General features: G+C 59.1%; 2 protein-coding genes across 6 annotated transcripts in view; one reads left to right on the top strand and one right to left on the bottom strand.

Annotated features, from left to right (window-relative positions):
* TJAP1 (tight junction associated protein 1) overlaps window positions 1–5,092 on the top strand; it is a 39,045-nt gene extending 33,953 nt beyond the window's left edge. For all 5 annotated transcript variants that reach the window (XM_066993863.1, XM_066993864.1, XM_066993867.1 and 2 more), the window contains one exon: window positions 1,171–5,092. In XM_066993863.1, the coding sequence (XP_066849964.1) occupies window positions 1,171–2,490 (1,320 nt within the window). In that variant the 3' untranslated portion in view covers window positions 2,491–5,092. The remainder of the gene's footprint in view (window positions 1–1,170) is intronic.
* Window positions 5,093–6,025: 933 nt separating this feature from the next.
* On the bottom strand, window positions 6,026–12,666 carry LRRC73 (leucine rich repeat containing 73). Its single transcript, XM_013171005.3, has 6 exons — window positions 12,064–12,666; window positions 11,434–11,594; window positions 10,293–10,415; window positions 8,995–9,095; window positions 8,148–8,331; window positions 6,026–6,505 (listed from the first exon to the last, which is right to left on the bottom strand). Exons 1-6 carry the CDS (start codon window positions 12,333–12,335, stop codon window positions 6,435–6,437), a joined length of 912 nt encoding a protein of 303 aa, XP_013026459.2. The 5' UTR covers window positions 12,336–12,666; the 3' UTR covers window positions 6,026–6,434.
* Window positions 12,667–12,771: the final 105 nt, after the last annotated feature.

The following is a 12,771-nucleotide window of genomic DNA, read 5'->3' as shown; positions in this document are numbered from 1 at the left end:
CTGCTCAGCTCATCCTGCCTTCAGGGTAAGCAAAGGTGGAGTCTAGGCCTTTCACGTTAGTGGCATCACTTCTTCGGTTGGCAATATGATTTGGGCCCTTACCCCAGCTCTCTCTTTGCCTTTGCCCCTGGTCTCCAGCCCTTGATAAGTTCCTCTCAGCAAAGCCGTGTGCTCATCTTTAGTAACTCAGCAGGTGACCAATGTGTCCCCCTCCCCCATTGTGTCTCAAATTAGCACTCTTGAGGTCAGTGTGTATCAGTTACTGCTGGGGTAACCTTGACCCCTCTCCCAGCTGTCTCCCCTCCCCAGGGCTTTGCATTCTGCCCCCCCAGAGCGCCGTGTCCCACGCTGGAGGGGGTCGGTGCCGAGCAGCTGTGCGGGCAGTCTGCCCCACAGCCAGCTGTTCTCACGCGCCGTGCCCTGTGCCTCCAGCTTTGGACGGAGTTTCCTTCTGGCTGTGACACAGGACAGACCTTGTTGTGCCACGGAGCGGCTCGTGGAGCTCCGCTGTCCACACTCTGCAGGGGTGTGCTCGGCAGGGCGATGGGGAGAACAGTAGCACCCATTTGAAGATCAAGGAGCGGTGCTAAACCCTGTTGACACCTCAGTCCTGAGGCTGTGGTAGTAAGCCTGGCGTTTGCATCTCCGAAATGGAGAGAGTGAGGAAGTGGGATCGGCGGGGACGAGGGAAGGCATCGATCCTGATCCACGGGCAGGCTGCCAAGGCGGCAAGGCTGTAATTACCGCGTGTGGGGAGCACTGCGGATCCAGCACTGGGGGCTGTTCCGTCACTCTGGCGCAACCGCCAGCTGATTTTCCACAGATCAATAGACCTCTCCCTAGCATGGGCTGGCTGGGCCTTGCCTCTGTGCTCACAGGCGTGGGGGACGGAGTCCTGTGTGCCATCTTTTCATGGTCTTTTTCCAAGCTGGGTCTGTGAGCCATGGCCTAGAAACATGACCAGTGTGACAGCTAGAGAGCCTTGTTAGTCCCTTACATGGGGCAGGTTCTCTTTGGAAAGAGAGATCTACCTCAAGACAAGTTGGGTGAACGTTAGGATTGAGATAAGGAGTTAAAGTACACGTGAAGATTGGTTGGAAAAGGCAGGTTAACTGGAACTTAGTGGTTTCTATGGCAGTACCCTTCTGATGTCCTTTTCCTTCTCCCCAGCTTCCCTATGAGCTGCAGGACATGGTCAATAAGCATTTGCACAGCACTCAGGAGTCTTCAGGCCCTGGTCAAGAGGCAACCCATACCTTGGCCCCGTCTGACGTTGTGCCCACCTCAGTCATTGCCAGAGTCCTGGAGAAGCCAGAATCTCTGGTGCTGAATTCAGCCAAGTCCAGCAGCGGCAGTTGTCCCATGGCTGAGGATGTGTTTGTGCACGTGGACATGAGTGGAGCCCCTCCTGATGCCTGCAACAGTGCGGGACAGCTGGGGAAGGAGGGAGGGGATGCGGGCAAGCAGCAGAACGGTGGCTGCAAGCCGCAGAGCAGTGTGGAAAGCGTGCCTGAGGACGTGCCAGCCTTTGAGAAGCTAAGTCCGTACCCTACACCATCACCCCCCCATCCCATGTACCCTGGGCGCAAAGTGATCGAGTTCTCTGAGGACAAGGTAAGGATCCCGAAGAACAGCCCCCTGCCCAACTGTACGTACGCTACGCGCCAGGCCATCTCGCTCAGCCTGGTGCAGAGCGAGGACGAGAGCTGCGACAGGCACCGGACGCTCCCCAGCAGCCCCGCTTCGGAAGGGCGCCGCTCGGCCTCCAGCTGTTCCTGCCAGCAGTCCCCCAAAGCAGCCAGGGCTCACGGCTCTTCCCAGAGCAGCCCGTTCAGCAGCCCTCCCCAAATCCCGAGCGCCTTCGCCAGCTCCGCCAGCTCTGAGGAGGACCTGCTGGCCAACTGGCAGCGTATGTTCGTGGACAAGGCGCCCCCCACCTCGGAGCGGGTGCTGATGAACCGCACGGCCTTCAGCCGCGACACGGCCCCTGAGCTGCAGAAGAGGTTCAGCCGCTCCATGCAGGAGCTGGGGAGGGCAGCCTCAGCTTACTCGGACGGCGAGGAGTCTGCGCAGAGCTGCAGCTGGACCGTGAGCCGGGACTCGAGCGTGGACACGGACAGCACCGAGTCCAGAGCCCGCAGGAGCCATTTCTCCTCCGACTACGGCACGGATTTCTCCCAGGACGAAGCCCAGAAGCTGTTGCAGGGAAGTGGTGGAGGCCCTGCTGAGCCTGGAAGCCCCCCACCGGAGAAGCACAAGGACTATGTGGACCTTGGCTTGCCCGAGAGCTCAGCTGACGAGAGAGAAATGTTGCTCCAGGGAAGCAAGGAGAGCGGCCAAGAAGGAGCTCAGGAGGAGAGTGGAGAAGGCAGCAGGGTCAAGCCTCTCTTCGGTCGACCGCACCGCAGCCCCAAGAGGATGGGGGTCCACCACTTGCATCGCAAGGACAGTCTGACGCAAGCCCAGGAGCAAGGCAACCTTCTCAGCTGAGGCAGGAGAAGCAGCAGCCACGTGCTGCGGAGCTGTGGGATGCTTCCATCTCCCCACCTTCTGAGGGAGAAACCTCTCAGTACCCTCTTCCCCTGGGGGAACTCTGGGCTATGCTCTGAAATTTTATATTTATTCTCTTCTTTTGCTGCCTGCAAGAGCTGGGGTCCTCCTTTCGTGGCACCTCAGGCCCCCAGTACTAGCACACATTGTGCAGAAGCACACCCACTGCCCCGGCGCGCTCGCGGCTCTCTCCACAGCCTCACACTGGTGCCTGTACCGGACTCTGTTCTTGGTACCCCTCGTCCTGGTGCCTCTGCCTCTCTGCGCTCTCACCTTCCCTTTCCCCTTCCCGCTCAGGTACCTGAGGCCCTGGCTGCTCTCCTGCTGGTGCCCGCAGCTGCTCTGCTCTCTTTCAACGTGTGCCAACGGGGCAGAGTGCCTGCGCGGTGGTGTCTGATTCCCTGGGAGCCCCCGGGGGCCGGGAGCGGGGCACCAGGACTCTCCCAGCGGATGGCTCTGGCCCCCTGGGGGGTGCCGGCGTCTGATTTTCCTGCTGGCTTTTGTTTTCCCCCCAGCCCTTTGGGTGGTTCTCCAGAATCTGCCTCTGCATGTCCCCATCACGGGCTCGGCGCGCGGGTCCCCGTGCTGCGGCACCCCCAGCGTCGGTGCTACCCGCTGGGGGGCCAGCCCGCCCCCTCCCCGGGCAGAGGAGGTTTGGTTTTGGGGCTTTGTTTGCGCGTCTCCTCCCTCACACCTCTTTCCCCGCTCTCTGTGCCGTTGTTTTGTTTGAATGGTGCTGACTCTCTGCTCTTGGGTGGGCTTCTTTCTTCTTCCCCAGCCTTTGGTTTTGGGGTGTATTGTTTTTCCTTTCCCCACCCTGCATAAACAGCCGCAGCGGTTGGCAGCCAGTCTGCTGGCGGCGCGGAGGGCGTGTGGAGGAGGCTCAGCTCCGAGCCGCGCTTCCCTCTGATCAGCCTGCAGAAATCCCTCCAGACTTGGGAACGAGATCTTGCCCCCGGGGGAGCGAGGCGTGAAGGATGCTACTGGGATTTTCGGGGCAGGGCTTCGCGCAGGGCCCGTGGGGATGCGAGGGCAGCGCTCTGGGGAGCCGCTCCCTGCGGATGCGCTGCCTCACGGCTCAGCAGCAGCCCTTTGCCAGGGTCTCTTGGTGCCCCCTTCTCTGGAGGGGGCTCCAGGCTGGCTCTGGTGCCTCTCCAGGGCTTCCCCTTCTGGGTAGGGCCTCTGTGCGTGTGTTTTCCTAGCGTAGCGTGATCTCGTGACTTTTCTTCGCTGTCTTGTGTGCTCAGTGTCTTGTTGGGGAGGGGGGAGGGAAGGGGAGAGGTCTGTAGGTGTAGGTATTTTTTTTGAGGGCTTACAAAGCCCGGTGTCCCGTTTTAATTTCGTCCTGTGCCCTTGTCTGTCTCATGTTTCTCACCTGGCCCAGGGGTGTGAGGCAGAGGGCTAGCCTGGTTCCTGGGCTGTGCTCCCCTCGCACCTGCTGGCTGTCCTTGGCCTGCTGTTTTTTTTTTTTTCTTTTTTAGTTGGATTTGCGTTGTCTTCCTGCCCTGCTCCGTTAGTGCTCCTTGCTGTGCCGGAGGAGAGCATCTCCCTGCCAGGGAGGGAGCCAACAGCCAGAGGTGCAGCCAAAAGCTGCCCGGGGGCCCTGCTCCCCTCCCAAAACCCACGTCTCTTCAGAGGGCTGCTTGCAGCTGGGGCCTCAGCTCCAGCCTGGAGGCTCCAGGGCCTGTGAAAGGGAGCTGCAGGCCTCTGGTAGCTCTGCAGGCGGCTCGGTGTCCCCTGCGCCGTCACCGTGCGTCCCACCTCAGGCAGCTGTGGAGCTGGGGCTCAGTATTTCACTACAGTATTTCACTCGATTCCTGTGCAAACAGGCTGGTGCTGAGAGCAGAAGCCTCCCCTTAGCTTGCAGGGCGTTATCTCCCGTCCTGAAAGCAGGGATGGGGTCCTTGCATTTGCTCTCCTCTGCCACTGCGCTGCTGCACTGCTTCTGCAGCATTGCTGAGGGCTTCCACCTGCGGCAGCTGCCGGGCATCACCTGGGGACGGGCGCTCACTGAGAGCTCCTCTGCCTCCGAGACCCCCTGTGGGACAGCCGTGGGCCAGCACAGCCCCTCGAGCTGGCTGGTGAGGGTTAGCCCGCGCTCCCATTGCGGTCAGGGCTCAGTCCCGTCTCTCCTGGCATTGCCGGTCAGGGGCCAAAACCCGCTCTTGTTGCAGCTGACGGTGCTGGGCAGAGCCGGCCTCCCCTCTGCTTTTGGTTGCCGTAGCCTGAAAGCAAAGCAGCGGAGGAACAGAGGGGTGGGAACCGAGTGCCCAAAGCCTTCCCATGTTTGTTTTACAGCATTAGGCGGGCAGGGAGAGGGAGCGGGCGGCCTCAAGGGGAGCAGAGCCCTCGCCTGGCTGGCGTGCTGCCTGCCCGCTGCACTCCTGCACACCTCCGGCAGCGTCGGCTCTGGGGCCTCGAGCTGACCCCACTTGCCGTGTCCCAACGCCAGACTGTTAATCTGTAACTAACGTGGTTTTTTTTCTGAAATTTTCAAACTGATGTATATTTTAAGACCAGAAATAAACTATTTTAAAAGTAAGGGGTGATGGCTGTAGTGTTTTCTCACCTGGGTGAGGACCAGGACCAGACCCCTCTTGAGCACGTGTGGAGGAGCAGAGCCTCTCCCTCGTGGCACGACGTGCCAAGCTTGCTGGAGTGTGCGTGCCACCTGTAAGCTTGCCAGGCAGCTGTGAATTCGCTGGTCATTCACTCTGTGCCCGCCTTGGCAGCAGCCTTCCAAGGTGTTTGTGCAAATTAAGTTGTTTGTGTTGGAGGAGAGGCAGCGTCCCAGACAAGGAGTAACATGGGGGATGACTGGTGTTTTACAGCTGTAATCCTATCAGAGCAGACACTCTGGAAACTGAATATGGACGGCTCAAAGATCAGACTGAGCCTGCAGGAGTGACTCGTGTCACTTTTGACTCAGAGGCTGATGGTGGTTTAAAAAAACAAGCGGATTGTTTTTTTTAATGTTTCCCAGAGTTGCCTGGTTAAATAACACAGGCAATTTTCACATTATTTAAAGGCTGTGGAGGCAAGGCTCGCTCTCTCAGACCCTCTGGGATGAGCCCTGTGATGCCGTAAGCAGGCTCAGAGTTACCCAGAAAGCAGCTGAGCCTTCTCCCAGCTGGGCTGAGTTACTGCTGCCATCCAGAGCCTTGTTTCTTGTGCTTCAGGAGCCAAGCTGCAGCTCGGCTGGGCCATGAGCAGCCCCCTGGGACTGCGGACACACAGAGACAGCCTGGGGGGGAGCCAGGGGATGCCAGGTCCCGGTCCCAGCCCCGGGCGGTGCTGCCCCCTGCTGCCCGCAGGCAGGGCCGGGGCACTGCTGTAGTGCCCCCTCCTGCAGCTGCGAGGGAGGAAATTCCCGTTTTTGACACCATTTTCTGTGTCAGCACGAAGGCCCCCGCTGCCACCCCGCTGCCCCGTCCAGAGGGAGCGGCGTGACGGAGGCTCAGGTGGCTGCGAGCGGTGCCACGTCTGTGACCTTTATAAAACTCTCGTCGCGACAGCAGGACAAGCAATAGAAAGACCATCTCTTATACACATCTGAATAAATACAGCCTGCACCCTGCGGGGCGCAGCCAGGCGTGGGGGAGAGGCAGGGCAGCGTGAGCTACACATGCAGCGACTGGACAATCACAAGCGGCCGACGGGGCGTGTGACAACACAGAGACGCGTGTGGCGATTCACTCGGACCGGGCTCCGGCGCTCAGAGAGCTGAGGGAGCATCGACGGGACGTGAAATGTGCGAGAAGACCCTTGGGGCAGCTCACCGGAGGCACGGGGACTGGTGGGTGCGCGCTCCCCCGGCGTGCATGGTGCGAACGCCGGCCACGCACGCGGCGCTCTCCCTGGCAGAAGCAGGCAGGGTAGCCCAGCTACATCTCTGTTTCTGCTAAGAGGCTGTCACCGAGTCCCGACGTCATCAGGACCATCTGGGAGCTGGGAGCTGTGTCGAGAGAGGGAGAAAAACCGTGAGCCTTTTGGGCTGCGGGAGAGCGTGGCTCCAGAGGTAAGGATGAGGAATTACAGCCCTGCAAGGTGGGATGCAAACCGCTGAGATGATTTGGAGGTTAAGTAGGAGCTAGGCCCGCTCAGGTTCTGGGGAATCACTGTTAGGAGACGTCTGGGGAGGGGGGAAGGCAAAGACAGCAGTAAGACACCACGGTGAGGACCTGTATTTAGCTCCCAGCAGCTTGGGGTACTGGCTGTCAAGAAGAACATTGTCTCTGAACACCCTGAAGCCTCCCTGACGCAGAGGTGCAGCGTTAGTGGTCCTGCTGACCCAGCCGTGCCTTTAGTCAGCCCCACACCTTTAAACCTGCACGCACTGAACATCTTTTCAGCTCTACAGACAGCATCCAGCTGGGATGAGCTGGCAGGCTGCACGCAGCCCAAACCCACGTAGGGTGCTGGTGGAGCCTTCCCGAGAACAGGGAGCACGGCGGGCAAGCAGCCATTTTGTGGCAGCAGAGGTCTGGAAATCCTGATCTTGCGCCGTGTGAATGGAGAGTTTGTGCAGCCCTCCTCTGCCTGGCTTCAGGAAGGCGAGGGCAGTTTTCTGGCTCTGGGATGGCACAGAGTGCTGGCCAGGAACTCGGTGACTCCCCCTGCCAAGTAAACTGGCTGCAAGGAGGATGGGCATGCATATCAAGTAAGAAGTCAGCAGGGTACTGGTTTTCCATCCAGAAGACTTTCTAAACCCCAGAAAAAAAAGTGTTTTTCCTGGATGTGAAGAGGGGAGATAGATAGTGCCCATGTGCTTCAGATCCAGATCATACATATTCAAAACTGCAGAGGGGGATCTCTGTTTTGGGGATCAGTTTCTGGACACTGGATCCCAAACTTGGCCAAAGCTGCCAGCAAAGGAGTTTTATGGCTCTAACAAACGAAGAACCAGATGTTGTGAGGCGCTGGGAGTGGTTGGGCTTGTCTGCTAGCCTGATATCAGAATTGGGAGGGAGGGAAGGTCAATTAACAATGTTAGGTGAAAAAAAGAAAAAAAATGAAACCACCAAGCCGGCAGGATCACGATGTAGGCATGGCAATATACAAGATTGTGTATACACACGCAACAGGCTATTGATATTTCCATAATATACCTTTGTTTCTGTTACAAGCCACTGCACAGGCAGGCTGTGGCACCTGGCTCACCCCTCACAAGTTTGGGCCACAGAGATAGGAACAGCTGATCCTGTGCCTGTTCCAGGGAGGTTCTGGAAGCAGTGAGGAATGACACGAGTTTTGGCTAGGATATCTGGCAAAGGCCCCTGAGATCTTTAATGCTCCTGCCCTTGGTTTTAAGACTTTGCACAAAGATTTAATTCCTGCAGCATCAGGAAAAACGCCTCTGAGGTACCGTTTCTACTCTTTGCTGCATTGTCCTTGGAGGTTCCCTTTCCAAGCAGGCTCAGCCCAATGCTACTTAACGTGAAGGTCATGGCTGGAGGCAGTCTGGATTGCAGCTCGCAGGGATAAGGGACAGGTATCATTCACCAACCCCACCATGAGAGACCAGTGGCACTAGAAACACCCCGGACATCCCTGTTCCTGTCTGCCAGCCCCACGAGACCAGGCCCCAGAGCTCTTACTGTTCTGGCAGATCCAGGGGTTCTTCTCCCTGGCCGTGACTTCACGAGCCTCCGTTTCCTCCTCTTCCTCGCCCTCCGAGAGCAGGTCAGAGATCTGCTGCTGCAGCTCAGGACTAATGTTGTTCTCCGCCAGGATGAGTGTCCGTAGGGCTGTGGGGTAATTCTCTACCATGTCCAGCAAGGTCTGGGCAGAGAGTGAGATAAGCAGGCTGACAAGCAGCACAAACAGCAGCTAGGTTCAACAGGAAGAGTTTCAACACCATGACTCCTAACAAGCTCCAGCCCTCCTCTTTGTACCTCTGCCATCCTTCAGCTTTGACTGCCCTTTGCCAGACTGTTTGAAAACCTGAGGGCTTCTTGTCTTTCTGTGGGAAGAACTGAGCCTGGATTTCCTTTCTGCCCAAAAAGGAGCCTGCTCTACACGTGCTGCTCCCACATACCCAGGCAAGGCCCCTCATACTGCTGGGAGCTGGAGGTCTGAAGGCCTGTGCTAACAAACCTTGGCTCCATCTGCACATGGACCTTTACCTCTGATTCTCCATCACAGATCCAACCCCTTACTTCTTTCAAGAAACCCAAACTACAGATGGAGCGGTGTGACTTTCTCTGCTGACTTGAGGGAGGCCCAGGATCCCTAGGTCAGAGCTGTGGCTTCCAAGTTCCTCCTGCGGCTGAATGCAATGGGCCTGGGGAAAGCAGCAGCACCTCTGGGTGCAGGGAGGGAAGGGGATGTGTGTGGACTCTGGAAAGGGGAAGGAGGCAGGTAGAGGTCCTAGTGCCTCTATAGGTGGCCAGGACCTATGCCACTGAGGCTTCAGTGATGCTGTAGAGTAACAGGTTTCCTTACCTGAGCTGACTGGTTGGTAAGTCCTGTTCCCTCCAAATCCAGAACTTCAAGGGTTCGACTGGAGGCCACAGCGACAGCGAGCATCCCTGCTACCTGGTCACCTGGAGGAGAAGCAAACCAGGGCTGTCGGCAGTGCCTGCCTTCACTCACATACCACCCCTGCCCTCGTGAGGCTGGGGCTGTCATGGAAACACCCTCTGTGAATTTCTGCCGTCAGACAACTTCCGAGTCTCAGCTACCTCAGGGGAAAAAAAGCTGTTAGCTGAGAAAAGAGAGAAGGTAAAGGTGCACCATTTTGGGGGGTATGGGAACAGTCACTGTCTGTCAGGGGGAACACAAAAGAGCACAGTGAAATTGATTTTATTCCCCATGGAACTGTGTCTGCCCACATCTCCTTTCTACTCAAGGATGTGAGGGCCTTTAACATTCCCTGAAAGGGATCTCAGATGCAGAATAAGGAGCTGAATAATCTAAGGGAAAGTTAGAGCCTGGTGGAGGACTATGCGCCAGCTGAAGGGCTGCCACCCTGGAAAGGGGGAGACTTCTGTGGGTGGGTGCAGCAGGACCGGGAGCACTAGAGATCGACACCAGTGGAGAGACTCCAGCGTGTTCTCCTGACGTTCCCTGGGGATGTATGACTGCGACACCTTCCCTCCTGAGGAAAACCAGGCTGACACCAGGTAACAAACAGCCCGGGGCCTTCACCGCCCTGGAGGGGGAACCTGCTCAGACAGGGCCTGGAGGGAGGCTCCGTTTCCAGCAGGGAAGCGAGGTGGGAAGCGCCCAGCCGCTGCTCCGGGTAGGGAGGCACGGCCTGGTCTCCTCCTCGCCACCTTGCAGCAGAGCTGGAGAGAGTTGGTTTCTATGGCAACCCATGCCAGCCTCTCCTCCTCCTCCTCCCTGCTCCAGGAGAAGGGAAGGGGGGAGCAGGGGGATGCTCGGCTTCTGCCAAGCTGACGTCAGGCCACGGGGCTCCGGCAACGGGGCAGAAGCAGGGGGTCAAACGTGATGACAAACGCGGGCAGGGCACAACCTCCTTCCTGCGCCTGCCAGCAGGGCACGTGGCCACGCCACACAGACCAGCAAGGCTGGCTTCCCGACAGCCAAGCGTGCTTGGCAGGGTGGACTCGCTGCTGGGGACCAGAAAGGACCAGTGCAAGAAACTGCCCATCCTGCTGGTGAAGCTCTGCTGCCCAGGCAGAGCGCAGTTCCTGGCCACCCACCAAAGCAAATTTCACAAGCCCAGAAAGGCAGGAGTGCAGCGTCCCCTGCTCGCCCTCCCCTGTCCCCCAGCTTACCCAAGGGGTTGTAGTCCAGGTTCAACACTCGGAGCTGGGAGCTGTGAGCCACCGCTATGGCCAGGCGTCCCCAGCCTTTGCTTGTGACGCCTGGGTTGGCGCTCAGCGTTAGCTCTTTGAGGCCTGGAGAAGAGAGAGAAGCCAAACCAGAGCCTGAGGATCACCAAAGCAGCCAGAGGGGAACTAGTTCAGCTAACCAGAGCAGCTCTGAGTCATGTCCCCTGTACTCCGACAGGTTAAAGGGTCTGGTTTGCTCTGACAAACATCATTTTTTATATCACTGCCTTCCAGTGTCCCTTCATCTGCCCATGCCGTGACTGCCCCATTTCTCTGCTCTCACAACCTGTGTTCTGCTTACCCTAAATAGCAAGCACAACGGAGACAAGTAAGGGGTGTGCGAGGTGACTGACTAGAAGGAGGTGGCATGAGGTGACAGGTCAGAGGGAGGATCACAGGGACAGTGGGCTCTGAAGCCTGCACCTAGGAGGAGTGACCGGCTGAGATAACAGCATCGGTGACGTGGTGAGCACAGAGAGGAGAAGGTGCTCGGGAGAGGAGTTGGAAAGCACTATGAGCCTCAGGGAAAGGGGTGCTGATACCTCAGTACCTGCCAGCTCCTGTGTTAATTGACCCACTGGCGTCAGACCACTAAAGATCATCCCCTGTAAAGACGTGAGCTTGGTACTAAGGCTATAACCACCCATCTACACACTCACCGAGTGCACCCACAAGTGGGGACAATTCTCAGGCACTGACAGTGAACCCAAGTGCTGGGGTAGGGGGTACACCATATATTTATCTGTGGTCATTATCAACACATAAATAGAACATAATAAATGCAAAGCCCAAGCTCTCCCCTCCTCCAGTTTCAAATGCTGCTCTCATAAACCAGAAGCAACCTGTTGGTCTCTGAGCAACAAACTGCCAGCAGGACAGATCAATAGCAAAAAGCCCATGCCTGCCCAAGGGAACCAGTCCTATATTGCTTGGCTTTTCTGCTTTACTTAAGTCGGGAAAATAAATTCCTGAGCCCAAACTACAGAGCCTGCTTCTCCCAGGGCTGAGGATTTACTGCTGCATCTATCTGCTCCACGTAAAAGCTCTGCTGGTTCTTGTGCAGCCCACGGCTCCTGGTGCTTACCTGACTTAGCCCCATCGGGTGGCAGGAGCCCACAGATAAGGTTGATGCCTTCGTCCCCCAGCATGCAGTCTCCTAGATCCAGAGCCACCAGCGAGGGATGGATGGAGAGCGCAGGGTTGAGGAGGGCCAAGCCTGCATCTGTCAGGGGACTGCCATGGAGGCTGCGTAGGTAAAAGGGAAAATTACCACGGAGCCTTCTTGCTGGCTGCCCAGGGGTGAGCTAACCCGGTGGGGAGCGAGGAGTGGGTGAAGTGAGGAGGAGGAGGAGGATGACAAATCCTAGTGTCAGACAGGGAAAAAGCGCCGGGAAGGCTCTGCAGAGGGGGTCAGCCGGCAGCTACAGAGCCCGGCAGGGACGAGGGGGTGCGGAGGACACTGGCGAGGCTCAGGCGGGTCCTTCTCAGCACCGGGGGAACCCAGGTTTGTGGGGACGGGGCTGAAACCATGCCAACCAGGTGGGAGCAGAGCTAGCTCCCCCCAGCCCGGTGAAGGGCGAGGGATTAGCGCCTGCAATGTCAAGGACGTTTCTCCTCCGACGAGACGTAAACTCCGGGGAGCTGCCGTCCCCACCAGGCTGGGCACCCCGAAACACCACCCGGCCGGGCACCCCGCGGCTTCCCCGCTACTCACAAGAGGGACTGGACGGAGCGGTTGGTCTTGAGGGCCTCGGCCAGCTGCTTGACGCGGTTGATGTTGGAGACGATGCCCAGGTTGAGGTTGAGCTGGGCGAGGGAGCGGGACTCGGCCGCCCCGCGGCAGACGTGCCCGAAGTCCCGCTCCGAGAGCTGGCAGCCGCGCAGCGACAGCAGCCGCACCGAGTTCTCCCGCAGGCTCTCGCAGATGTCCCGGATCTCCGCGCCCGACAGCGTCTCACCGGAGATCTGGATGGACCCCGGCAGCATCTTCCCCCGGCTCGGGGAGCCGCCGCCGCCGCCCGCGGAGCGCCGGGGGGGAGCCGCTCTCCGCGCTCCGGGCCGGGGCGAGCTCCAACGCCGCCGCCGCTGCCACCGCCGCCGCCGGGCAATGCCGGCCCGGCCCACCGCGGCCCCGGGGGCGTCACCGCGCAGCCTTACCGGCGGCCGCCGGGCCGCCCCGCTCCCCGCGGCGGGCGGCGAGACCCGGGGGAGCCATCGGCGGGGCTTAACCCGGAGCGGCGCCGGGCTCCGTCCCCACGCCGAGCCGGGGAAGGAGCGGTGCCGCGCCGACCTGCTGCGCCGGCAGCGGCGGGAGGGGGCCGGGCAGCCCCGCTGCTCCCGCCCCGCTCCGCCCGCACCTGCGGGGCCGCCCCGCCTCCTGCCTCCTGCCTCCTCCGGGCCGGGCCCTGCCGGGCCGCCTCCA

The sequence above is a fragment of the Anser cygnoides genome, chromosome 3 (genome assembly GCF_040182565.1).
Source record: "Anser cygnoides isolate HZ-2024a breed goose chromosome 3, Taihu_goose_T2T_genome, whole genome shotgun sequence".
In the NCBI taxonomy this organism is placed as follows: Eukaryota; Metazoa; Chordata; class Aves; order Anseriformes; family Anatidae; genus Anser; species Anser cygnoides.
Note: the sequence above shows the minus strand (reverse complement) of the source record. Positions and strands in the feature narration are given on the sequence as shown.

What these genes read in the sequence shown, in the direction of transcription:
- LRRC73 (XM_013171005.3), bottom strand. Translation starts at nt 12,335, where the DNA reads ATGCTGCCGGGGTCCATCCAGATCTCCGGTGAGACGCTGTCGGGCGCG. An exon ending in CGCTCCGTCCAGTCCCTCTT is followed by an intron (nt 11,595 to 12,063) that starts GTGAGTAGCGGG and finishes TTACCTACGCAG; the next exon opens with CCTCCATGGCAGTCCCCTGA. An exon ending in ACCCGATGGGGCTAAGTCAG is followed by an intron (nt 10,416 to 11,433) that starts GTAAGCACCAGG and finishes TCTCTTCTCCAG; the next exon opens with GCCTCAAAGAGCTAACGCTG.